General features: G+C 39.5%; 1 protein-coding gene across 1 annotated transcript; it reads right to left on the bottom strand.

Annotated features, from left to right (window-relative positions):
* Positions 1-405: 405 nt before the first annotated feature.
* On the bottom strand, positions 406-25,367 carry slc31a2 (solute carrier family 31 member 2). The gene is made up of 4 exons (XM_020526627.2): positions 25,159-25,367; positions 14,444-14,510; positions 10,354-10,537; positions 406-4,734 (listed from the first exon to the last, which is right to left on the bottom strand). The coding sequence occupies exons 1-4, from the start codon at positions 25,165-25,167 to the stop codon at positions 4,566-4,568; spliced, it is 429 nt and encodes a 142-aa protein (XP_020382216.2). The 5' UTR covers positions 25,168-25,367; the 3' UTR covers positions 406-4,565.
* Positions 25,368-26,392: the final 1,025 nt, after the last annotated feature.

Here is a 26,392-nt window from a genome sequence, read left to right as displayed (position 1 = left end):
CTGCCAAGCAGACATAGCTGCCTTCGATGTTGAAGAGTGGCCTATTTAGCCAACCCTCCAGCATTCAGTGAAGTGATGATGGCTAGTGCCATGTGGGGAGGGAAGTCCTCGTGCTATTAACAATAACTACAAATGTCAATGCAACCTACAGCAGCTACCCCACTCCCGTCCACCATGGGGAGCTGTCCAGCTGCACTGCCCAAAGGCCAGCATTACTTGACGACGGTGTCTTGCCCTGCTCCTGGCCTGTTTGCACATGTGCAGGCAGCCATCTTGGCACTCAGGCCAATTACTCCATACATTAAATGTTGTTATATAATCATGTGAGTATTCAACTGCCTTGTGGTTGTGATCCTTTATTCTACAAAGCAATTCATAAGAAAAATGATAGCTGTATGGCTGTCCTTTGGTAAAATAGTTGTATTTTGTTTAAGATGGCAACATTCCACTTAACTTGACATTCATGATTTCACTGGCACAAATACACAGACACAGTACAATTGTGTAAATCGTGACCCAAGTAATTCTGCGCAATGTCTTGTCCTTGAACTGCATCTGGGTACACTGGTCAAATAAAGATTAACCACTGTAGCAAAACAAGTTTGCAGAATGGTGCCAATTTTTAATTACTGGCTTCGGAAACAAGCACTAAATCACTGGGTTTCTTTTTTAAAAAGACTTCTGATGTGTTTACTGATAACTTCAATTGTGACGGATGCATGTTAAACTTGACCTTGGAAAACAAAAATACATTTATGTAGCTTTGCTGTTAATGATTATGGCAGCTCAAGCCCTGCTTCACCAATTGTAGTTTCCACCACACTTGGATAGGAACAAATGGTTCATTGTTACATCTTTCAAAATATAATTTTCCTTGGCAAGGCTGTTAGCAAAAGAATTTGTGCTACTTCCACCCACCTTTTTAAATGTTGAATTTATGCATTCTGAAATCAAATCACTTTTCTTCAAATGCAACATTTCTTGTCAATACAGTGTCACAAAACAATTAAAAGTGCACTGTTCATGAAGGAATATTTGTATTTTTTTTCCATTCTTATTTACAAATGCAAATACTACTGAGCTTCATTCAGTGTAAACAATCTTCCACAATGATAATGCATCATTTTCCCTCTGACCCAAACGAAATCACACATCACCCTGAAAATATTCCTGCCGTTTGGGGAGTATAGATATTTTTAAATCTACCTACCAGTCATGCTATGAGACACCTCTGGAGCAGGTAGGACTTGAATCCAAGTCTTCTGGCCCAGAAGCAGGGACACTACCATTGTGCCAGAAGACCTATTTGGTTGTGCAGGCTAGGGTTAGAGAACATGGCCTAAAAATTAGAAACAGGCCATTCAGCAGTGAAGTTGGGAAACGTTTCCACACACACACACAGTGGTAGAAACTTGGGAGTTCTTGTCCACAAATGTAACGTTAAGCTTTATTAATTTTGCTCTGATTTTTTTTCACTTGCTCATTTAACCAAAAGTATTTAAGGGAAAATGAGACAAAAGAACCTGTATGAAGTTTGTATAATGATCAACCATGTTCTCACTGGCAGAAAAAAAGGCTAAATGAACTAATCCCATTGTTGTGTCCTGAAAGATGTCTTTAAATCCCACATTTAACTTTGCAGTCAGAATTTCTAACGTTTAAAGGTGTTAAAATTGTGAATACAGTTGGGCATCATTATCAATCTAGGTGCCACAAGAGTTTGAAGTTATAGTTTAATGTATTGTAAATTTTGATTTTTGTGCAATGTTTACAACTGAAAGCTGTTTGCTTGTTTTAAGATATACTGAAAGCCAAATGTGTCATATGCTTCTTGTGGCTTGGTACTATCTTGGTTTTAGTTAAGAATGCTCCTGGGTAATGGCAGATTGAATATTAAGCCGACTGCAATAATTGGGTTGATTAAACTATTAGAGGGAGGAGATTAAATCTCCAGAAATACCTGAAGTATTGTCTGAACAGCCCAATGACTTAAATCTCTAGCACATTTGGAATTCATGATGTGGAGGTGCCGGGGTTGGGATGGGGTGGACAAGGTCAGAAGTTCATATGACACCACGTTATAGTCCAACAGGTTTCTTTGAAATCACAAGCTGTCGGAGTGATGCTCCTTTGTCAGATGAAGTGAAGAAAAGGCACAGAATTTAGAGGCAGATAAATCAAAAGATCGTACAAATGGTGTGAGTGGGCTGTTGACAAACCAAATGACATGTCTCTGCAGATGATCAAAAGTGTCAGACAGTGTGAGCTGGAATAACGTGACAGGTATAAGAATCACATGCCAAGGGTCTAAACAAAATAACAAGTAATACAAAGCCGTACAAATTAATGAAGGTAGAAAGATCATAAGTTACCAAGTTGATGGTGTCAAATCAGGGCAGTCATGGAGATTTTATAAAAACAGAAGTGTGGCAGGGTTACATGTTGCGTAACGTGAACCCAATATCACGGTTGAGACCGTCTTCATGGGTACGGAACTTGGCTATCAGTTTCCGCTTGCCTATTCTGTGTTGTTGTGTATCTTGTGATATTGCGTTCATGTCAAGCTACATCTAACCCCACCATACTGTTCCGTATTTGTAAAATTTTCCTTGCTGTCTGTCAACCTTACTTTTTGTACAGTTTGTATTACTTGTTACTTTAATTAGGTATAAGAGTCGCATGCCAAGGGTCCATCATGTTATTCCAGCCGGTTGGTTCATCTCCAGCAACATTTTATTTTTATCTTTTGTAATTGTGTCTGCCTCAATTAATCAGATCATAGGTCATCCCTTCATTTATTATTCAGCTGTTGACACTTTACTTACACCTGCAGAGACGTGTTATTCGGCCTGTCGACACTCCACTCACACTACTTGTACAATCTTTTGATCTCTCTGCCTATAAATTCTGTGCCTGTCTGCATTTTTTCACTTCACCTGATGAAACAGTAGTGGTCCGAAAAAGCTTGTGATTTCAAGTAAACCTGTTGGACTATAACCTGGTATCGTGTGATTTCTGATGTTTGGAATTAACTCTGATTTGCACGAGCAAAATCGTTGTCCCATTAGGAGTTTAATAAGTCAAATTAGGGTTAGAGGAAAGTAAGGCTAAGTTAATACCTTTTGAAGGACAAGCTTTTCATGTTCAGCTGACTTTCCAGATGTACAATTTAAAAGAACTACATTCATTTTTGATTCAGATTGTAATGTTTCTAACAATGCGGACATCCTTGGAGTTTACTCATCTATTTGCCAAGTTACAAACCTTGTAAGTACAAGCCCATTTAATATCATTAACCTTTATTATCATTATCATTGAGCTCTCAAACATAACAAAACACATTCAGGCCCATTTGGTCGGTTCAGCTATAGTTAAATTCTAGCACTATTATTTTAATTCTTTAATGAATCTTCCTAAAACAACCCATCTGTTTAAAGTTACTAGACTGTCAATATATCCAATTGTTGTCGTTTACCTGAATGTGGTATTGTATGAGTCTTTGGGATGTGTTACCAGGCTCAATGAATTTAGGAGGAGGAAAAAAGTTTGCAAGAGTATTTTGTCCTTGTCTACATACGAGCAAATAAATAATCCACTTCACAAGGGAGGTTTATGGCCTAGTGGCATTATCGCTAGGCTGTTGATCTAGAGACCCAGGTAATATTTTGCAGACCTGGGTTTGAATCCTTCCATGGTTATAAAATAACTCTGGAATTGAGAGTATCATGATGACCATGAATCCATTGTTGATTGTCAGAAAAACCCATCTGGACACGTTGACAAATGTCCTTTATGGAAGGAAAACCTGGTCTGGCCTACATGTGAGTCCAGTCTCACAGCAGTGTGGTTGATTCTTAACTTAGGCAATCAAATGCTGGAATAGACAGTGAAACCCTCACCCCATGAATGAATTTAAAAAAAAACACAGCTGCAATAATCTAACACCATGAAGAAATGTTTGGAACTATACTGAGGCTCAAATATTTCCACATCCATGTGACGCAATTCAAAGTTAATAATCTTCGGGCAATAGCCCTTGTGTTCAATCTGTTTCAAGTGGCTTTGCTGAAATCGACAGTGATTCACTCACACCCTCAGTCATTATTATTTTGTATTACACATGTCATTTCAGGTCATTTGGTCTAGATATTCACTGTCTTCCAACACATTTGACCAAATTTATAGTTATCAGTACATTTAAACTGCAAACTATTCAATATCTGTTGCAAGTTATTAAACCAAAAATCAAAAAAATTATACAGTATTCATATTCAGTGCAGCATATATACTCGCACCTTTTTCTTTAAAAGTCACCCAAAGCATTAAATAGAAAACAATGGTAAAAATTGCCCAAAGTTGTAGATATGCAGAGCAGTAGTCCCTGGAAGGCAGTTATATGGCTTGGTTTGACATGCTTCTGCGTAAAATTGTGGTATAAAGAAGACATAATGTTTCTCTGAGACTATCAAAGACGATGATCCAATCCATCTGTTTCTCACAGATCTTCTCCGCAATGTGGCTGTTTCTGTTCTGAATGAAAAGTTACAGGAGCACACCATTGCCAATTAACAAGTCTTGATCAGTGGGTATGCCACAAAATACCCAATTCCAGCTCCAGCAATTATACTCAGGAAAACCCATACATTGTAGGACATGGCACAAAGCATCAAAAAGTAGCTGAGGACGACCTGGATAATGTGCAAAACAGACTGGAGCACATGAACCCATATCCACCTGCAATTATTTAATAACAATTAATGTAGAGTCATGTTAATACATTTGCATTTTTTAAAGGCAGTACTGGTAATAAGCTTTTTTTCCACCTCTTAAGGCTGTAATGTATTTGAATACGACTTGGCACCAATTTTCTAGCCTACATCTGATGGTTGATTTGAATTTTCTTGCTTCCTAATTGCATATAAACACGGAGATGGCAAGAGTTCAGTCTGATGTGGCTGAGGTTGTGTATCTGGCCTAAACAACCTTTGGTTTCAAATATTGATGATAAAAAGGTGAAATCAAATGTTCATTCAGGTAATTATACGCAACAGCCATGAACAGTATATGTATTTAGAAACGGGCAACTGATTTCACCGAGAGGTTTTGCAATACAGTGCCATGTATTGAGGAGAGTCTGCAACAAGACAGTAAAGAAAACAACTATAAGGGCATTTCCCACTTAATCAGCATGGTCTGCCTGCAGCAACGTTGAGGTTTTGAAATTTTCACAACAGGTACCATCAAAGACATGATGCCAATCGGACCTACCTACCTGAATATTTAATGACAATAGTTCAAAATGATAGAGGGGTTCTTCTAAAGAAATTCTAAAATCATGATTACGTTAATCATTTTATTTGCCATAATGTGGGGGAGCTTCTGTTTGCAAAGCACATCTTCAAATGCTACCTGGCTGTTTGAGCGTGGAGGGTGACGTTTCTAGGACTGGTCCCGTTCTTGTTAAATGTTGATACATTACACACTTTTGCACTGAGGGTTACTGTATCGAAGGACATGTCAGTGTGAATGCTGAAAGGATGTTTCCCCTTGAGAGAGACTGGAGCACAGCATTTGAGCAGAAAATGAGAAGAAATGTTTTCCCTGATGGTTGAGAGACTTTAGAACTCCAATCACATTGGAGGTCAGGTGATTCGATATTATTAAGCCCTAGGTAAATAGATTTGACCAACATGGGTGTCGGCAAGTATCAGGCATAGGCCAGAATGTGAAATTAAGGTCACAATCAGATTAACCTCAATCATCTTGAGGTACAGCAGGCTCAACTGGGGGAAAGGCGAGGTTTATAAGTTTCTATCCTGCACAGAAATGGGGAAAATGCCAAGTTCCTTGTTTTCCTTTTAGGGTTCCTTCCTCTGAGCTCTATCTAGTGATAGCTGCTGGTCATGCATCATGTGGGCAATCACTGAATACACATTAAGCTCAGTTATGTTGTACCCCTTGTTAAATATCCAACTGATTCTCGTCATCCTATCTGAAAATATGGGAGCATTAACTAAGCATAGGAGAAGTTGGGAATGAAGTAAAAACCATTTCAGCCAATGAAAGCTCATTTCTCCAGCATTGTTACTCTTGTTTCTTATGATGCATGAAGAGTTAGCACCTTGACTGAGGCACCAAAGGATGCCAAACATCTACAGAATCAAATTAGTGAGGACCAGAGCTTTGACGAGATGACCAATGGAAATTTGTGATGTGGGTGAAAAACAGTTGCATCAACGTAACCTGAATGGATTTCAATACGTTCAAAGTTAAAGGTCTTATTATACAAGCTGTGGAAAACCACATTACTTAACAAAACAGCAAAATGCTCAATTTTTATGCAGTTATGCTACAGGTATTTTGGTATTCCTTAAATTGCTTGATGTCATTTTTGAGCAGACCCAAAATTTTGATTCCAGAGGTGTTTCTATTTGTTTAATTTCATAGTGGAGTCCCATCTCCTTTTAATTGCCAAGTATGTTTCTCCTCTATTCTAAACCCCACATGTTGAGTTTAAACCAGTTGGTAAATGTGGTTTTTATTTCCACTGAGCCAGGAAATAAATTGCTCCCTTTGTACCTGATAAAGTTGAATTGTCCTTGTGGTTGTTTTAACTTTAATATGACAATATAAAGGTAAGTTGTGCTGGCTGCCTGACAAAGTAGCTCTCAATAAAATAGTGACAGATTTTTGTGAAACTTTATTTAAAATCCCTCTCTTTGTAATGCAACATATTTACAGTACAGTAGCTCCTGAGTTAATTTTTTTTAAGTGCTCCCACTTTGTGAATTCAACCGCAGCCTCTGATATTTTTAAATTCAAAAACCCAATGGAAATGTCACTGTGCAGGACATTGGCATTGTTAGGAAAAAAAAGAGTTTAATCAAGTTGTAGAACTTGTGCAATGATGGAGGGTAGCCATAGAATCATTGAATCCCTACAGTGAATAAAGAGGCCATTTGGCCCATCAAGTCTGCACCGACCCTCTGAAGAACACCCCAGCACCAAGCACCCCCCACCCTATTCCCATAATCCTACATTTCCCATGGCCAATCCACCTAGCCTGCACATCCCCGGACACTATGGGCAATTTAGCATGACCAATCCACCTAGCCCGCACATGTCTGGACTATGGGAGGAAACCAGAGCACTTAACAGAAGCCTGTGCAGACATGGGGAGAATGTGCAAACTCCACACAGACAGTGACCTGAGGCTGGAATTGAACTCACGTCCCTGCCACTGTGAGGCAGCAGTGCTAACCACTGAACCACTGTGCCATTCACAAGAGATGACAGAATATTTATTTGTTTTTTTTAACATATATAGGTGACCCGGGTTGCCAAGATATTGTCATCATTTAAGAATAGGTTGTTTTTTTCTCTCCTGGCCAACCCGCCACATCTCTGGAGATGTGACCTCATCGGAAACACTTCGAACACCCTAGCTCACACCAAGACCCAGTAACCTCCCAACCTATACACCAGCCCCTTCGCCATGTTCATTGATAGTCATTGGCTCCTGGTTCAAAAACACCTCCAATTGAACATTCTCTCCCTTTCTCCTCTTTCCAACTCGCGCACTCTAACATTTTGCTCTTCTAAATGATGCCTCTTACACATGCTCAATTTTCATCCCTCTATTGATGATGATCATACTGAATTTATCCTCAGTGTCCTAATTAATATTTATCCCTCAATCAGAATCACTATAAGAGATGACTTGGTCAATTCTATAATGCTGTTTGTGAGGGATTTGCTGTGCACAAATTGTTGCATGTTCTACATTAAAATACTGACTACGCTGGAGAAGACAAAATGCTTTGGCATATCTTGAAGTTATCAAATCCACTAATAATGCAAGCCTTCCTCTCTCACCCTAAACCCCTCTAATCACCATCTGCTCTCTCTCAACAACTTGTATGTATACAGCACCTTTTAATGCAGTGAAAATTTGTTCAAGCACTACCACATTAAATTATTTAAGAGCTCTTAGGGAGAATGACCAAGAGTATGGGTAAGTAGCTGGGTTGTTGTGAGGGCCTTTATAAGAGGAAACCAAGGTAGTCAGAAGCAAAAAAGGGTTAGGGAGGGATTGCCTGAACTTTGGAACTCAACACCTTGGATGTCAATAGGGGAGTGATTAAAGTTGGGAATGTTTAAGGGGCCAGAATTGAAGATACCAGGCCATGTTACAGAGCTACAGGAGGTTACTGCCATAGGAAGGATTTAGGTCATGGAAGAAATGATAAACCAGGGAAGGAATTTTACAATCACTGCATTGACTACATTGGCTCCTGGTTAAGCAAAATAGAGAAAGGTGAGGGAAACTTGTCACAGTTAGGATGTGCAGAGCAGAGTTTTGGACAGTGGAAAATTGAAACCTGATACTAACTGCTTTGCAATTGTCAATTCCAGACACACACATGCTTTTATAAGGTGCTTTTCAAAAAAAAAAACAAACACATTAGAAAAAAATCTCCATGTTCCTTCGAAACATCTTAGGATGTTGACTATTTGACGGGTGCTATATGAAAGGAAGTTGTAAGATGTAAATATATATTCTTAATTAACCTGTCCTGACATGTTATGCCATGCCTCCAGGGCAGATGGAACTTGAAGCATTTCCAAGGTGGCATAAGATCCTCTTTATAACTGCAGATTCGCAATCCTTATTTAAACTATGCACTGGCCACTTAAAAGTACTTTACATTGTACCATTAAACTAATCGGGTTAGGATGGACAGGTATTTTGAAACCAGTGTGCTTTGACTGTATACCCACCACAATTTTTACTCACTTGACATTAGCAAGTTGTGTAAAAAGAGAAAGAAGTGTGAAGTTGTTGAATATGTTACTGAAGATATTCACAAAGCAGCCAGTTCAGGAGCTCAATGGTTGTGTTTTCTGGACAGGGTCAAAGTGAGTGGTGAGATAACAGGTGAGTGTTACATTGGAGCTATATAGACAATGTCAAGGAGTGAAGTGAGTTTGATATATTCTAGATGGATTTCAGCCAAGCTTTTGATAAAGTCCCACAAGGCAAACCTGGCAGAAAACCTCATGGCATCCCCAGAAAAAGTGGTAAGTTGGACCCAAAGTTGATTCAGTGGCAGGAAGAAACAGGTTCTGGTCATCTGGTCTTTTGTAGCTAGAAAGCTGTTTCCAGTAGAGTTCCACAGGGGCCTTTACTAAGATGCTTGCTTTTTGTGGTCTGTATCAATGATATGGATCTAAATAGGGTTGGGAGACCCAGTTAAGTTTTCAGATGATATAAAAATTGTTCGTGTAGGTGATAAATATCTGAGTTCAGGAAGAAATCAAGTGAATGGTCTGGTAGGGAAATGGGTAGTAAATAGAATTCAGTCTACAGAACTCGGGTGTAATGCATTCGGGAAGGGCAAACCTGTATAGGACTATGCAGTGCTACACTGACAAGTGTCGAGTAACGGAGATACTTTGAAGTGCATAACCACAGTTTCCTGAAGGTATCAGGACAGATATTTAATGTGGTTAAGCAGACACATTGGATGCTTTCCTTTACTAGCCAACCCATAGAATATAAGAGCTTGTAGCTTATCCTAGAACAGAATTAAACACTTGCTTTGCCACAGCAAGATTACTGTCCAGTCCTGATTATACATTACAGCACGCATCTCTTCACTGGAGCTGGTACAAAAATTTACAAGAATGTTGCCAGAAGTGGAAAATGTCATCTTGAAGGCAACATGGATTGCTCAGGGCTGATTTATTTGTGACAGAATAAACTGAAGGAAGATTTAACTGACGTGTATAAAACTGAGATGCTTGTATCGAGTGTATCAAAAGGAGCTATTTCAATTAGCTGAGGGCTAAATGATATCAGGGAAATAGATTTAGAATAATCGGCAGAAGGATCAGACTGGATTAGAAAGGATTATTTTTCAGCTCGAAGGTAGGGAGAGTTTTTATGAAACTAGAAGCCCTCAACATGTCTTAAACCTACTTATGTTTTAGTACTTTCAATGCACATCCAAGAGCTGAACAGCCTAAAAGCTGCAAATTGTGCTTAGTGTGGAGATGGGTCAAATGGCCTCCTGGGGTGCCAATTTTCTAAGATTCTATAGAGAAGTATTGAACTAGTTGGTCGTCATTTTGTTCCTAGCATTTCTATGGGTTTAATTTTGTTCATGTATTTACCATGTAAAGACTGATTTTGCAACCATGAATCTGTCACTACAATTAAACTCAGAAAAGAACATGAATCATCTAACAAGATGAAAGGGTAGAAATCATCGTAGGTGTCAGCTTACATCTAAAATGCCAACAGAACTAATAATAATAATAAAGAAATCAGTCAAAGAATAAAACAATCACCTTTTACAGGAGATGTTCTGAGAGTCTGGATTTATAGGTAACGTCTCTGCTGTTTCGTCTGGAGGGTTAGGTGGTGCTGCTGCCATCAGATCCAATATTTTCTTGTCCAGTTTCACTGTTTCCACTTTTAGCATTTCATAAGTGACTGTCATAAGCAGAACAATCACCACTGTCAGCACCAATCCTTCAAGTAAAAGGAAAGGTTTAGTCATTGAATTTTCGTTGCCAAATTCAAAACAATACACAAAGGAATTACTGAGTTAACAGCAGAATTGTGCTTACTGGATACAATTGGGTCTTTAAGAGAAACACTCCAATTAAGAATTAAAAAGAAATTTTCATACGACAGGCAGTCACTGACTTCATCCGACTGACAAACAAGATCCCATTCATGGTTGAATTAATATTAATTTAAGATCCAACCTGCAAACAGTTGCTCATACTTATGAATAGCTATTTTATATTGCACAATATTCTGTTCTGAACTGCATATGAATCAACCTACGAACATTCAAGACTGGAATCTATTAGTAACCCAGAGACTGTCTGTATACCATTCATTAGCTCTAAAACCCTTTACAGGTCCCTATTCTGTTAATTCTGACAACATCAGCATCACCTAATTTAGTTGCTCTACACTTGGCTGTTTGCTTTCAGCTGCCAAAGGCCTAGACTGGACATTTTCCTCTCCAGCTATCACCCTCCTTTGAGGGTCTCCTTAAAACCCAAATCTTTGACCAAGTTTTTAGTCTTCTGTCCTAACACTGCCATATGATGCTCAATGTTAAATGTTTTTTGACCTTCGTAATAAATGTCTTGAAGTATATTCTACATTGAAGATGCTATGTAAGTGAAAATGCGTTCACTTGAAACATTCTCCTGGTTTTATGGCCACCCCTGTTGAACATGTTTGCAGCTGGCCTGTGCCGAGCATATGAAATATGACAACTAGCCAACCACCTGATCCAAATTTCCACACAATGGTAGGTGGATAGATGGTGAAATAGACAGGTCTCCCCACCCCACAGTATATAATTCATGGGCAACTGAGCTTGTTACTAAATCAATTTATCCAAATATTAAGTTGGCCATGGTGTAAATACCACTGGCATAGGCTGGCAGGCGGGAGTGAAAAGATTACTTGCTTAGTTTAAAAAAAAACTATCTTGTAGAAAAAGTGGGAAGGGATATGGACTGTGCACATTGGAGGCTCCTCACCTCACCAAAGATGTAACATCTACCATTCACCCCCAGCCCTTAACTCAGACTCCACAATCTCTGCCCATCCAAAACCTTGGAAAGCAGCTCTCTATATAATTTCTTTCCCACTGAGGGGTAGACGTCCCACATTCTGCTTATGGCAGTGTGTTATCACCATGAAGTGATTTTATTTTAAAAGTTGGTTGCCTGATGTCCAACTTTTGCAATAGGGATGGCAAGTTGTATGGCCTATTATTTCTCCACAGACTTGCCAGACTTGCTTTGTATTTTCAGTATTTTGTTTGTTTTATATTTCAGGTCTTCTAAAAATACAAAGAAACAAACTTTACACCCAAATTTCAATATGGGACGGCACAGTGGCTCAGTGATTAGCACTGCTGCCTCAGCGCCAGAGACCCAAGTTCGACTCCACTCTCGGGCGACGATCTGTGTGGAGTTTGCACATTCTCCCAGTGTCTGAGTCGGTTTCCTCTCGGTGCTCCAGTTTCCTCCCACAGTCCAAAGATGTGTAGGCGAGGTGGATTGGCCACGCTAAATTGCCCATAGTGTTCAGGGAAGCGTAGATTAGGTGGGATGCTCTGAGGCTTGGTGTTGGGCCGAAGGGCTTGTTTCCACACTGTAGGTATTCTATGATCATGCCACGGCCTTTAAGAGGTAGATTTTTAAAATAAGACTTTTGAAAGACTAGTGATATAATTGAAATAAAAAAGGATAATGTTATTGTTAACTTAATGTAGTCCAGAAGTTACGATATGATCCCAGTATTTGGATGCTTAAACGGATCAATACTATATTGTTTTATCCACTGTTCTAATAGTAGTATTAACTCACTTGAGTTTGGACACATGCATTTAAATTAGTAAACAATGTAATCTCATCCTTAATGTTAAGAATTAATATCAGACATATAATTTGCACAATGTTTTACTGTACTTGTTCACTCATTTACCTGATGTCGAGATCTCACTATGCTTCTGTCTTAAATTTTAGATTGTCTAATTACATCCAAATCACACCATGCTTTCTGATAATTTAAATTTATACTATTTTTAAAGTACTATTCTTAAGTCTTTTGTTCTTTCATAATTGTACAAAAAATTGTGAAAATTAGCGATAATCTCAATAAACATTTGAGTTCATAATTATAATGAATCTACTGCGCTGTTAATGTCAAATCAGAAGGTGTACACAAACAGTGTCCTGTTGATAAGGAGAAAGCAAATTGGGGTGGGTGATCATTTGGGAGTAGTTCAGGATAGTAGTACAGAGGGCAAAGGCAATTCTGGAAAAGTACCAATTCTGGCAAAAGAAAGGCTAAGTATTTAGGTAGAGGGTATTTAATGTAAAATACTGAGTGTAGCGTTGAAGTGACTAGTTGAAATGAATACCATATTATGAGGAATTAATATTTAGAGGATGTAAGTTGTCAGTAATTAGAGAGGCAGGAAAATAAATGAAATCTTTTATTTTGCTGCCTTTCATTAAATAACTAACATGTAATTTCTTCACTGTTTCACCTAACTGAACTGAATCAACACAGAATTTGTTTGAATTACAAACACATTATCAAATTGGTTTTACATTTTCTACTGAGTCATGGGAAAGCATGATAAAGCAAATGTACTTGATAATCGTGAATTACCTGCACATCATTAAATGAAGATGTTCTTTCCATTAACTTAGCTGCAAGTCATGAAATTACACTTTTTATCTATCTCTTCCAACAATTAGTGAATTTAAAATCACCATATGACCTTGGTTTGTGCTCTTCAAATCTGTTGTATTTTTGGCTTCCTCAGGAAAATACTGCAAATAGTATAACCTTAGCAGAAAACTGTCCATTTACAGATACAATAGACCTCAAAAGTTAAACCAAGAGCCGCAATGGAAATGATTGTACAGAAATGACTGTAGTTAAGAACTGCATTGAAGTTGCACAGAAAATTTAAGGATCTGGCATATCGAACAGTAAAATTTCATTGCGCCAAACCAAATTCAATTACGAAAATTAGTTTCCTTAATGCCTTTACCCTCTGTGCACAAATTGCAATGCTTAATACCATACATAAATAACTTGGCGCTTTGAGGTGAAATCACGTGCTTTCTTATCTGCCAATGAGTTATCTTTACTTGGCCATTGAAAATACAAGTCCTTTCCCCTCCAATAAGACTTAACCTAAAGTGGTTTAAGGGCCGGAGAATTAGTATCGGGCAGAATAAATTTTGAATGGAATATGCCACAAGATATAAGATAACATTGCAATTACAGAACAATATTTGTAAATGGTGAAATGCCACTGACTTCTCAGAAGATAAATAAGAGCAGTGTGTCATGTGCTAACCATGGCTCAATAGTACACTTCCTTCTGAGTCAGAATTGTTGTTGGCTCAAGTCCCAGGGCAGAGAACAAAATATACTATCTAGGTTAAAACTCCTGCATTCCAGTAAGAGGGAGTAATGTTCTGTTAGAAGTGCTGTTTTGGAGGAGACCTTTAAAATGAGGTCCTGTCTACCTCCCATTTAGACATAAATCATTCCACAGCACTATTTTTGAAAGGTCATCTGGTCATTATTGGATTACTATTTGTGTAGTTTTGCTATGTGCAGATTAGCTGTCATGTTTTCTGCATTATATCAGTGCCTACATTTGCTGGGTGGGAAAGGATTCCATTGACTCTGAAGCACATTGGGACATCCTAAAGTCATGAAAGATGCTATAAAATGCATTACTTTTCTTTAATGAGGCATGTAATAAAAGCAGTGCAAATCCATAAACTGCATAGTGCATACACACGATTTTCAGAACATGGAGGTAAACTAAATAGTTTATTTCAAAAACAACTTTTTTGCAATGAGTAAATTCAGTACCTTCTATAGAGTGAATATTCCAGAAGTCAAATAGTAGTACCACCTGATCAGATGCGAAGAAATACATCTGCAATGTATAAGAAAAGGTAAAACTCCATTTGTAGACTTAAAAGCAAATTTTGTCTTTTATGTGATGTGTACATTTTAATAGGCATCACATCAGAGGGGCCAAATGTGCACTAATTAAAATGTGAAAGACAGTTGTGAATGATGTCAGTGCAGAGCTAATTCTATGTATACACCAGGGTTTCAAACTACTAATGACAGAGAGATGGCGAGACAGGGTTGTTATTGTGTTATTTGTTTCCCTGATACAGTCCTGCACCTGACCAATTCTTTTGAAGTGGTATTGTATAGTATTCAGTATGATTGGTGCTCACCTTCCCAGCATACCATTGAGCTTTTTTGTGTGTGGCAGGAGTGGCCCTACCTCTGGTCCAGAAGGCCTGGGTTTCAAGTCCCGCACGCACTGAAGATGTAATAATTTCTAATTAATTTGTTCAGTAATTTATCTACCATAGAGCTAATGGAACATGTGTGCTATTTGTGCTTCAAGTAGTTAGGTGCCTATTCAATGCCCATTAGCGTATGCAGCTGTGTAACAATTTCCTCAAACAGGAAATGAATATTATGGAAAGAGAAACCTAATTCAAGGCAAAAATAGTTCAAAAAAATTAGCTGGAAAGCAAAACATTTTTGGCAAAACATATTAAACTTCTTTTCTTTCACCATCTTTGGAATGGTACCTTTGATTAGGCCCACATTTCTTCCCATACTCTGGGTAAAGTCAAATGACCGGTGAATCTGTCAAATCAGTTGCAAAATGACCAGAAATTTATTGTTTTATGCTCTCACACAGTTAGCTTGAATTAGTCGTCCCAAAGCTTTTTCCAACATCATCTTCGAGCTCTGGTGAAAGATCATTGATCTGAAATATTAATATTATTTCTTTTATCTGCTCTATCTGGCTTGCTGAATATTTACAGCATTTACTTCAGGCTTTTTTCTGGAAATAAGTTTGTATTTAGTATTCGCCAAGATCAAAATTTCACCATTGAAATTAAACTTGACTTTATTTAATAACACTACAAAAAAAATCATGTTTCTAAAACAGTTGCAGCTTGTAGCACCTTCAATACAATAAAATGTTTGATGGCACTTCATGGGAATATTTTACATCAAAACTAACAGCACTGGATGGAGGGACTGAGGCAGATGAGCAAAATTTAAGCCAAAGTGATATTTTTCAAGGAGGAAAGTGAGCAAGAAAAGAACGGCAGTTTAAGTAAGGAATTCCAGAGTTTAGGCTTGGATAGTCGATAAAATAGTTGCATGGTAAATGATGGTGTAGTGGTATGGACACTGGATAATTAATCGAGAGATCCAGCTTTCATAACAAATGGTGACATTTGAATTTAAAATCTAATGATGATCATTGTCAATTGCCATATCAACACATCGGGTTCATTACGATCTTCCAGGAAAGGAAATCTGCCCTCCTTTCTTGGACCGGCGTATGTGTTATTCCTGACCCATAATGACGGGTTTGACTCTTAACTGTCCTCTGAAATGGCCTAGAAAGCCACTCAGGGTTTCAAAAATAGGAAGGAAACTCGACAGACTACCTGGCACCAATCTCTACTGAAAATAACAACTGCTTACTAGCATCTGGGGACCAGTGGCAAAATTGAGAGCTCTCTCTCATACGAGTCAAGAGACAGCCTGATATTGTCTGTAACATATGATTCTGGGAGTATGACTGTGACCAAGACAACACTACTGCCATCCCTGGCTATGTCCTGACCTGCTGCAGCAGAGATAGTGGGCATAATAGTTTCCAGGATGGAATTTCCCCAGGAATCCTCAACATTGACTCAGTGCCCTGGCATCAAATATAGTCAAGGAACCCTGCTGTTTGCCACATATCACTACCCCACACTTTCAGCCCACCCATATCTTCAAGCTGATAGTACTGCTCCATTTTGTGCAACACATGAAGAAAGCACTGTGGGTGACAAAGGTGCACAGTGTGCCCTTGATGGAGACTTCAATGTTCATCACCAAGTGTGGCACAGCAGCACCACTATTGGCTAAACTGGTCAAGTCTTTAAATACAAGCTGTAGGTGGTGAAGAAACTGATCAGAGGGAAAGTCAGCTTGACCTCATCCTTACTGCAGATGTAGCAGGCCATGACAGTATCAGTAATCACCACGCAGTCCTTGTGGAGACAAAGTCTCACCTTCACAGTTGAGAATATCCTCCATCACATTCTGTGTCAGTACCACTGTGTTAAGTGTGATAGATTTCAAAGATCTAGCAGCACAAGACTGAGCATCCATAAGGTGTTGTGGAACAGAAGTGCATTCTAATACAATCTGCAACCTCATTGACTAGTTTATTCCCCACTCCGCAACTGTCATCAAGCCAAAGAATCATCCCCAGCTCAAAGTGCAGGCTGGCATATCTAACAATGAGGTGTCACCCTCCTAAAGCTATAAAACAGCACTATGGGCACATCAAACAACATAAGCAATGAGTGTTCGATAGGGTGAGAAATACTGCAACTACCAGATCTAATCTAAGCTCTGCAGCACTGCCACGTCGAGTTATAAATGGTGGTGGATAATTAAACAACTTACTGGAGAAGACTATTCCACAAATATCCTCATTCTCAATGATGGCAGGGTCCAGCACATCGGTGCAAAAGGTAAGGCTGAAGCATTCATAGTGATCTTCAGCCAGAAGTGCCAAGAAGATGTGTCATCTCAGCCTCCTTCAGTGGTCCCCAGCATCACAGATACCAGCTTTCAGCCAAATCCATTCACTCCACGTGATGTCAAAAGTAGCTAAAGACACTGAATACAGAAAGAGGTAGCAGCCCTGAGAATATGCCAGGAATAGAAGTAAAGATTTGGGCTCCAGAATTTGCTACGTGCCTAGCCAAGCTTTGCCAATATGGCTACAACACTGGTATCTACCCAACGATGTGGAAAATTGCCCAAATAAGTCCTAGGCACGCAAAGCCAGACAAATCCAGTTCATTCAATTACCACCTCATCAATCCGCTCTCAATTATCTCTAAGGTGATGGAAAGATTCATCAACAGTGTAATCAAGCAGCTTGACAATAACTTGCTCCCTTATACTCCGCTAGGATTCTGTCAGTGCCACTCAGCTCCTGTCCTCATAACTTCGCATCAAATATGGACAATGAGATGAACTCCAAAGGGTAGGTGAGAGTAACTCCCCTAAACAGCAGTTCCACATTTTATGGAGTATGGCTTCGAGGAGCCCTAGCAAAATGAGATCCAATGGTAATCAGTGGGAAATTCTCCACAGGTTGGAGTTATACCTTGGACAAAAGGATATGGTTGTGGTTGTTAAGAAGTCATGCACCTCTGATCCAGAAACTTCATTAGGGTCGTGTCCTAGCACCAATCACCTTCAGCTGATGAATCAATGATTTTCCTTCTATCATTAGGTTAACGAATGGGAACATTTTGTGATGATTGGACAACGTTCACCATTTGTAACTCCTCAGACACTAAAGCAGATACCATGCCCATAATATTCATGCTTGGGTTGGATTTAACATTTGTGTTATCTCTGAGGGGATCTAACCTTCACCCTTGACGTTTAATGCCAATGCCAATGCCAATGCCATTACCATCATCAAACTACTCTCCTCCCTCCAAATAAAAAACTGAACTGGATTAACCATAATGGTAATGTCTAGTTACAACAGCAGGTCAGAGGCTAAGAATTCTATAGTGAATAATGCACCTCCTGCCTCGCCTTAACCTGTCCACCATCCACAATGTGCAAGTCAAGAATGTGATGGAATACTCCCCACTTCCTTGGATGTGAACAGCTCTCCGACAGCAATCAAGAAGCTTGATACCACCCATGACAAAGCAGCCTACTTGATTAGCACCACATCTACAAACATTAACTCTTTCCAATGTCACTACCCAGTAGCAAGTGTGTACCATCTTCAAAAATGCACTTTCGAAATTCACCAATGCTGTTTAGCACCTTCCGAACACACTCAAATATACCATCTATGAGGACAAGGGTAGCAGATCCATGACACACCACCACCTGCAAGTTCCACACCAAGCCACTTACCATCCTGACGTGGAAATATATTGTTCCTTCAGCATCACTGAATCGTAATCCTGGTACTCCCTCCCTAAAACACTGAGGGCGTACCTGTCTACGGGTGGTTCAAGAAGGCAGCTCACCACCACTCTATGAAGGGTAATTCAATCATAGCCCAAACAGTGAAGCCAACATCCTATGAATGATTAATAAAGGGTCTGTGAGGGTTAATACTTGGGTGCAGTTATACTGTGCCTTATGATGATGTAGTGATGACTTAGTTTAAAGTAGCTTCTAGAGGATGGCCCAGCAGTGACTGTTCTCCTAATAGTGTCTATTAATATAGGATGCATTCATTTAACTTGCAAACATTTGCATCAATGAAATAACATTACTGTTTACTGGACAGGATTTTTCCAGTTAAACCTGAATGATGGATATCCTAATCCATACTCAATCACTTCAGGCTTCAAGGATCAAAAGCTAGACCACCAATGATGACGATTGGAATCAGATGCTCAAGAAGGTGGCACGGTGGCTCAGTGGTTAGCACAGCTGCCTCAGTGCCAGGGACCCAGGGTTCGATTCCACCCTCGGGTGACTGTCTGTGTGGAGTTTGCACATTCTCCCCGTGACTGCGTGGGTTTCCTCCGGGTGCTCCGGTTTCCTCCCACAATCCAAAGATGTGCAGGTTAGGTGGATTGGCCATGCTAAATTGCCCGTAGGGGTCAGGGATGTGTAGATTAGGTGGATAGGCCTGGGTGGGATGCTCTGTGTGTCGGTGTGGACTTGTTGGGCTGAAGGGCCTGTTTCTACACTGTCAGGGATTCTATGATTTAAGCCAGAATTAGGGGAGTGGAGACATCTCAGAGGTTTGTGGGGCCTAGAGCAGATTAGAGGTGGGAAGGGTCAAGTCCATGAAGCTATTTGAAATAAATTATGAAATATATAAACTGAATCATAGCTTACCCAGGACTCAGGAGTGGAGTTGGATGATGTTACAGCAGTGGAAATAAGTGGTCTCAATGTCGCTGCAAATATTGGATGGGAAAATCATCTATGCCACCGAGGTTGTAGATGCCAGGAAGAACAATAAGTCAATGACCAGGGAGCAGAGTTTCAGTTGTGAAACCAACACAATAGATTCAATCTTTCCCCATACCTTGTTGGAGGAAATTTCAACTCAAGTGCTAGATCTCCGATAAGCAGCCTGATAAGTCATACATAGTGAAGAGTTGAGAAAGATTGTAGTGAACTAGAACTGGGTGGCATCACTATTCATGTGAAAACTGTTGTTTTGAATTCTCGCACAAGAGATACATCCTTTCCACATGCACCATCAAGAGTTGCAAACAAGTCACCCCTTACTACTCTAAACTTCATTGAAGACAAGACTCGCCTATCTAAACATTCCTCAAATGGCTATTTCAAATATTAGCTAGCAGTTCTGAGGAAGGGTCATTGGACCCGAAACGTTAACTCTGTTTTTTTTTTCTTCACAGCTGCTGTCAGACCTGCTGAGCTTTCCCAGCAACTTCTGTTTTTGTTCCTGATTTATAGCATCTTCAGTTCTTTCAGTTTTTATTAGCTAGGTCAATGTTCCCTGTACCGCTTCCAATCTACTTATGTCCTTCCCTAAATGTCCTTAAATTTGTGATGTAACAAATATGGAAATAAAAGGGAGATTGGTGATTTGGCAGCAGTGTGAACTGTAATGGGTCAATTTTTTCGAGGGACGATGTATTGGTAGTAAATTTGAAGGAGAGGACGACCTGTGCAGAAAGAGATTTGTTAAGATTACCAGCTAACATGAGAGTGATGACATAAAAACAGCTGTGGCTCAGTACAATGGAACTGACTTTGATAAAATATGACCATTTAATACTTAATATTGTAGCTTATAATAGAGGAACAAAGTAATTCCCTGACTCCACCCCCACAGATGCCTCTTGAGTTTGCTTTAGTCACATGATGTACAAGTAAAAACGAAATGTTAGTCATAAGAACATAGTCATTTCCCCAGAAAAAAATTCCCCAGAATAAATAGGAAATATTAATCAAAAATGGAAAATTAAATGTAACAAAAATTTAATTAAGCAACAGGAATAATTGTGTACTGTGAACCCATTATATCTAGGTATTAGATTGATCAGTCTATATATTTTAATTTTAGAGGGCTATTGTATGTTTGCTCAATGAAATGAGATGCTTTTCTTGAGAAAGAATATTGTATTATGCCGTTTTGCTTTTTAAACAGAACTATATGTCAATTGGTGGCCTTACACAGTGATAATGCCATAGAAACAATCATTCCAGCAGTTCATGTTCATAATCTTGAATCATAAGGCTAGAAATTTGAAACAGACCTTCCAAGGATAAGGAAAAAACAACATGAAGAATCTCTTTCCTGCCATTAGGGAGGTATTGAATTGATCTTTGGCTGTCATCATTAGTTGTCCTTTGACCATAAGATGTTTTCTCAAATCATGAGTTTCTGCTATGGGCCTTTGTGTGATTAGACATGCCAATTCTCAACTTTGGATTTGGTAAGACAACACTAACACAATTTGAAGAGGGTTTCTGAGTGTTTCTGCAGCAACTACATATATGCGAACACGTGAACTGGGAACAGGAGTGATCCACTTGGCTCCTCAATACTGCTCTGCCATTCAATAAGATTATGCTGATGTTGTAACTACGCATTCTTGCACCTGATAACTTTTCAAGCACTTGTGTAACAAGAATCTAACCACCATTGCCTTGAAGGCATTCAAAAACCCGACTCTCACACTTTTTGAGAAAGAAAATTCTAAAGACTCATGACTCATGAGCTATAGAAATACAAGTTGTCTTAAATTGGTCACTTATTTTTAAACAGCAACCGTTAGTTCTAGGTCCTCTCACAAGAGGAAATATACTTTCCACATCTACCCTATCAAGATTCCTTAGGATCTTATATTTCAATCAAGTTGCCATAAACTCCTGTGGACATAAGTCTAACCTGTCCAAACTTTTCTTATAAATCAACCTATCCATCCTAGATCTGCTTCCAACAGGATTATATACTTAGTCCTTTGAATAAGGAGGCCAATAATATGACACATTGCTCTTGCTAATTCCCATTATAACTGAATCACAACCTTGGTTCTTTTGTATTTAATTCCCATTGTTAGCTTTCCTAATTACCTGCTGTAACTATTCACTAACCTTTTGCAATTCATGCATTAACGCACCCAAATCCCTCTATATCTAAGAACTGTGCAATCTTTCACTGTTTAGATAATGTGCTTTTTAAAAATATTATTCCTATCAAATTGGACAATTTCACATTCTCCCACTATATGCCAATTGCCATACTTTTGCACACTCACTTATTCAATCAATAGCCTCTTGCAGCCCCTTTATATCCCATTCAAAATGTAACTTTCTCTCTGTCTGCTGCATCCTCATGTCCTCCTCTAGAACTCAGGCAGGTTGAGAGTTAATGAACAGAACCTGGCAGGGGAAATACTTTGCAGGCTTCCAGACAGTGTCCAACATTGCAGGTGATATTGCAAGTGTTTGCCCTCAAGAAGGAACTAGCACTTAGCCAAAGGTTATTCCATTGAATCTGAGCAATAAAGAAGGTATACACATCAAAATACACCTAATCTCTCACATTCCTTGCAGCAATAATGATGGGAGCCAGGAAGCAGGTTATCAGTTCTTCATCTCAGCCAGGGATAATGTATCGTAAAGGAGGTGACAGCAGTAAAATGGCATGATTTATCACTAATTTTAAACAGTATAATAAACTTTGTCATGTAGAATACCAAATTGTACTGGATTTGTATCAAACGTGAGAGCCATAAAATCTGCCAAAGCATTGGTTCCCACGTTGGTAGGAACTGAGAGTATGCTGCAAGTTCTTCAGTTCTTGGCTTTTTGCCAGATCTGTGCTGTTAAAATCCAAAGGCTTGGCCTATTGCCATTATTGCATGTTATTGCACAAATCATGCAATACCACTTTAGTTGCAATTATTCTAGAAATATTTCTAAATGTGGAAAACCAAAACCTTCCAAATTACTTACCCATGTTGTGTATGACCCATTGATCAAAGCTATTGTCTTCACAGGCTACTGGCACCCTTGCTTATTATTGATATCTTGAAGCAGCTTTTCAGACGTCTTGGGACATTGTGACCAACATTTGACCCATAATTAGTAGTTTATTGATTCCACAGTCATGGGAAACCAGTGAGACCAAGTGGCACTCCGATAGCACAGCAGTGGTTCATGAAGTGGCCATTTAAATGACTAAGACACACCTTCTGTTGCTCCTTGGAATTCTCTCTGTGGGACCTCTGTCCCTGCATTGCTCTCTACAGTGATGAGAAAGCATCTTGAAGTATCCTTCAAGATGACCTTTCGTGAAATTCAGCTCTACTGCCAAGATGGGTCAAACTTGTGATGATACTTTTCCAGATAAATGACCATTCATCAGATGTGAAGATTGGTTTTTAAACCAGAGGTAGGGCGCAGCCACTAGAATTGGCCAATTGGTCTTGGTTTTTGTGGTGATTGGAAGCAGGTGGGTCTTATTGACTGAGATCCTTGATTGGGGTGTTAACCTGGGCCAATCGGGGAGCCCTGGCTGACAGATCTAAACAGAAGATTCACTGAATCTCCTGACTGCAGGAACTAACTCCAAGCTGACTGGTCACAGCTAGTGTACTGTGCACGTGTAAACCTTTATTTATTGATTCATAGAATGAGGGCATCGCTGGCTAAGCAGCATTTATTGCCCATCCGACAGTTTAGAGTCAACCATATTGCTGTGGGGCTGGAGTCACATGCAGGCCACAGCAGGTAAGGATGGCAGTTTCCTTCCCTAACGGACGTTAGTAAACCAGATGGGTTTTCCCGACAATCGACAATGGATTCACAGTCATCACTAGACTCTTAATTCCAGATATTTTATTTAATTCAAATTCCACTATCTGCTGTGGTGGGATTTGAACCTGGGTCCCCAGACCATTACCTGGGTCTTGGATTAACAGTCCAGCAGTAATACCACTAGGCCGTTGCCAAATAAAGGCTGACTTGTGAGACAACATGCCAGCCTCTTGTGCATTTATTTCAGTTTTTGTCTGTTTACAGCAGTGGCTGCAATCATGGCCATTCCCTGGGAGTTTTATGCACTAGTGTTCAACAGTGCAAGACATCAATGTTTATAAAACTTTTAATCAATCAATCAATCTTCTCCAATGTTAAAAGTTAGACAACAGCCCATCAGAAATTGAAGCCAAAGTTATTTTAATCAATTTGGTGTTAAGATCAAACTAGGTTTTTTTCCCTTACTACCTGCAAAACATGCACCTGTACTACTGTATCAGTAAATCTTTATTACCTGACCTTTGCTGGACAGAAACTGAGGCTGGAACTTGGGATACCACTGCTGGCTCCTGTCAGGGTGTAACCCATTGTTAACCAGTACCCTCTGAGCACGTTCTTCAGACTGGGAACTTGCACTGAATGTCACAAACATGCCAATCCCCAACTAAACACTGCTGATAGCAAACATTAGTGACAACCAGAGACTGTTCACTGCTGAATCACAAATGTTGTTCAAGTTTTTTTAAGGTTTTAAAATCATAATTATAATCTCATGGTGAACCAATAGAATGTAATTTTGTTTTTCAAGGCTTTGTTTACAGAAAGAATAAAACTAGTTCTGAACACTTTCAATAGCTAATACCACCCCCTCCTGCACTCCTATTGCATAGAATCATAGAATGGCTACAGCATAGAAGATAACCAGTTGGCCCGTTTCATCTGTGCCAGATCCCTGCTAAAGCAACTTAGTTAGTTCTACGTTGCCAGTCCTCTATGCTCACCCCAGCCATCTGTCTCCTGTCCACTTTACTTCAGGTGACTGCTTTGAAGCCACTGGTTCAAATCCCACCATGACAGCTGGTGGAATTTAAGTTCAATTAATAGGTTCAGGTGTTTTTTTTTGTAAAATGAAGCTATTCTCAGTAATGATGACGTTAACAGTTGTCAGTGATAGTGACTTTGATATTACACCCTTACAATAATGCACTAGCTGTAAATTTCAAAAACATTGTGAAATGTAATTTGTTACAATTAGCAAACTTTTTAAGGGAGAAATTGTGAGTTTTATTTCAAAACCCAGTCTAAAAACAAAAATGTCCCGGAGGATTGTTTCATAAGTTGATTCCCTCGAGAACTAACTTGCAGCCTGTGTCGAGTTGGATTCTCTTCCTAGTCCTTTGATGCAGTGCTGTACTTACTGCTGGAGAAAATGTGCATTATCATTACAGCAACAACAACGGAAGGCAATAATCCTGATCAACTTGTCCGGTAAATTCGCAACATCGTATCCCAACAAAACATTCAGTCCCAAAAATCTTGATTGCGTCTGTTCTGACGAATTATCAAGAACAATTCTATAATCGTTAAGTCGCACCACTCCAAATAACTGTATTACTGAACTCCCGTGTCAGTCACATTGGGTGTTTTCTCTTGTACTGTTTGGCAAATTGCGGAAACATTTTACTTCTACATCTATCGACTTCAAGCAACTGTGTCATTTCACATCTTCTGATACTTACAGCCATCATGCTTGGCTTGGTGTCTTTTCAATGATTTTGCAGGAGACGGTACTTTCTTGAAGTTTGCGGTATATAAACAACAAGCGGTGCTTTGCACACATGTAAAGCAGTTCAGAGTTGCACTTTAAAACTTGCTCGTCCAGTCACCCCTACGCCTATTGAGCTGGGACTGTTGATCTGTCACATGAAACTGACTGACCATATGTGGCTCCCCGTCTGCTTCAGCCACGAACTGCAGGCTGGGATTTGTAGTTCGTTAAATCAAGAAACACGCATCGTACCATCACATTGCATCGCACTACCAAAGCAAATTTCAATCTTCTTTACAGAGGCGCAGTTTCAAAGACTACACCAGGGAGAGTTAGTGTAGCCGCATTGGCAAACAATTCATTACCCTGACTGAAACCAAATTCAAATTTTCTAACAATCAGTACCAATCTGATTTGCAAAAGCGAGCTGAACAGTTTGTGATTAGGGGATAGTGAAATATGGGTACCAATCCGCATCCTAGGCTGGATGAGAGATGACATGAGGAATTATTAGATAAACACGTGTTGGGTTGGCCACTGTCATTGCCAATTTGATAAAGCGTCGCGACAGTGATTAATTCTGTGTAAAATTGTTTCAGCCAGACTCTCAAAAGTCAAAACAATGATAAGCCATGGGAAGGCATGGTTCTGTAATGATTCCCTCCACCTGACAAAGGAGCAGCTCTGAAAGCTTGTGTTTTCAAATAAACCTGTTGGACTATAACCTGGTGTCAATGATTTCTAAGTTTATCCACCCCAGTCCAACTGCCAGCACCTCCACATCATCTGTAATGGTTGAAATTTTGATCAACCAAAGGCAGGTGTCTGTGAGAGAGGAGGCCATGAGGTGATATCTGCCCAAATATGTCCAGCCAGAGTTCGCAGCTTTATCCTGTGAATTGTTTAACCATTATCATTGGCAGTGGTGTTGGTGGAAAACGGTGCTAGCAACTTCATTAGAGACAACAAGAAGGAGATGGAAGGAGGGGCGCAGGGCGCAGGTCTGCTGTACCCAATACAATGCTGTGTGATTGATGTTTGGAATAAAACAAATGACATTTTACAGATTTTCTCCCTTTTCCCAACCTCTGCTGGCTGTTCCAAAGGAAAAGGTGGAAACCAGACATTTAATTTAATTGTCTCCCCGGTCCATTATGATCCCTTCCTTCTAAGTCGGCTTAGACCCCAGACTCCCTGTCGTTTAT

Source organism: Rhincodon typus, chromosome 28 (assembly GCF_021869965.1).
Source record: "Rhincodon typus isolate 14 chromosome 28, sRhiTyp1.1, whole genome shotgun sequence".
Classification (NCBI taxonomy): domain Eukaryota; kingdom Metazoa; phylum Chordata; class Chondrichthyes; order Orectolobiformes; family Rhincodontidae; genus Rhincodon; species Rhincodon typus.
The sequence above is the reverse complement of the archived record's forward strand: the minus strand, read 5'-3'. Positions and strand labels throughout refer to the sequence as shown.

Coding starts and splice junctions, on each gene's coding strand:
- slc31a2 (XM_020526627.2), bottom strand. Junction 10,538..14,443: donor GAATATTCACTCTATAGAAG/GTACTGAATTTA, acceptor TTTTACTTGAAG/GATTGGTGCTGACAGTGGTG. Junction 4,735..10,353: donor CAGAACATCTCCTGTAAAAG/GTGATTGTTTTA, acceptor AAATAATTGCAG/GTGGATATGGGTTCATGTGC.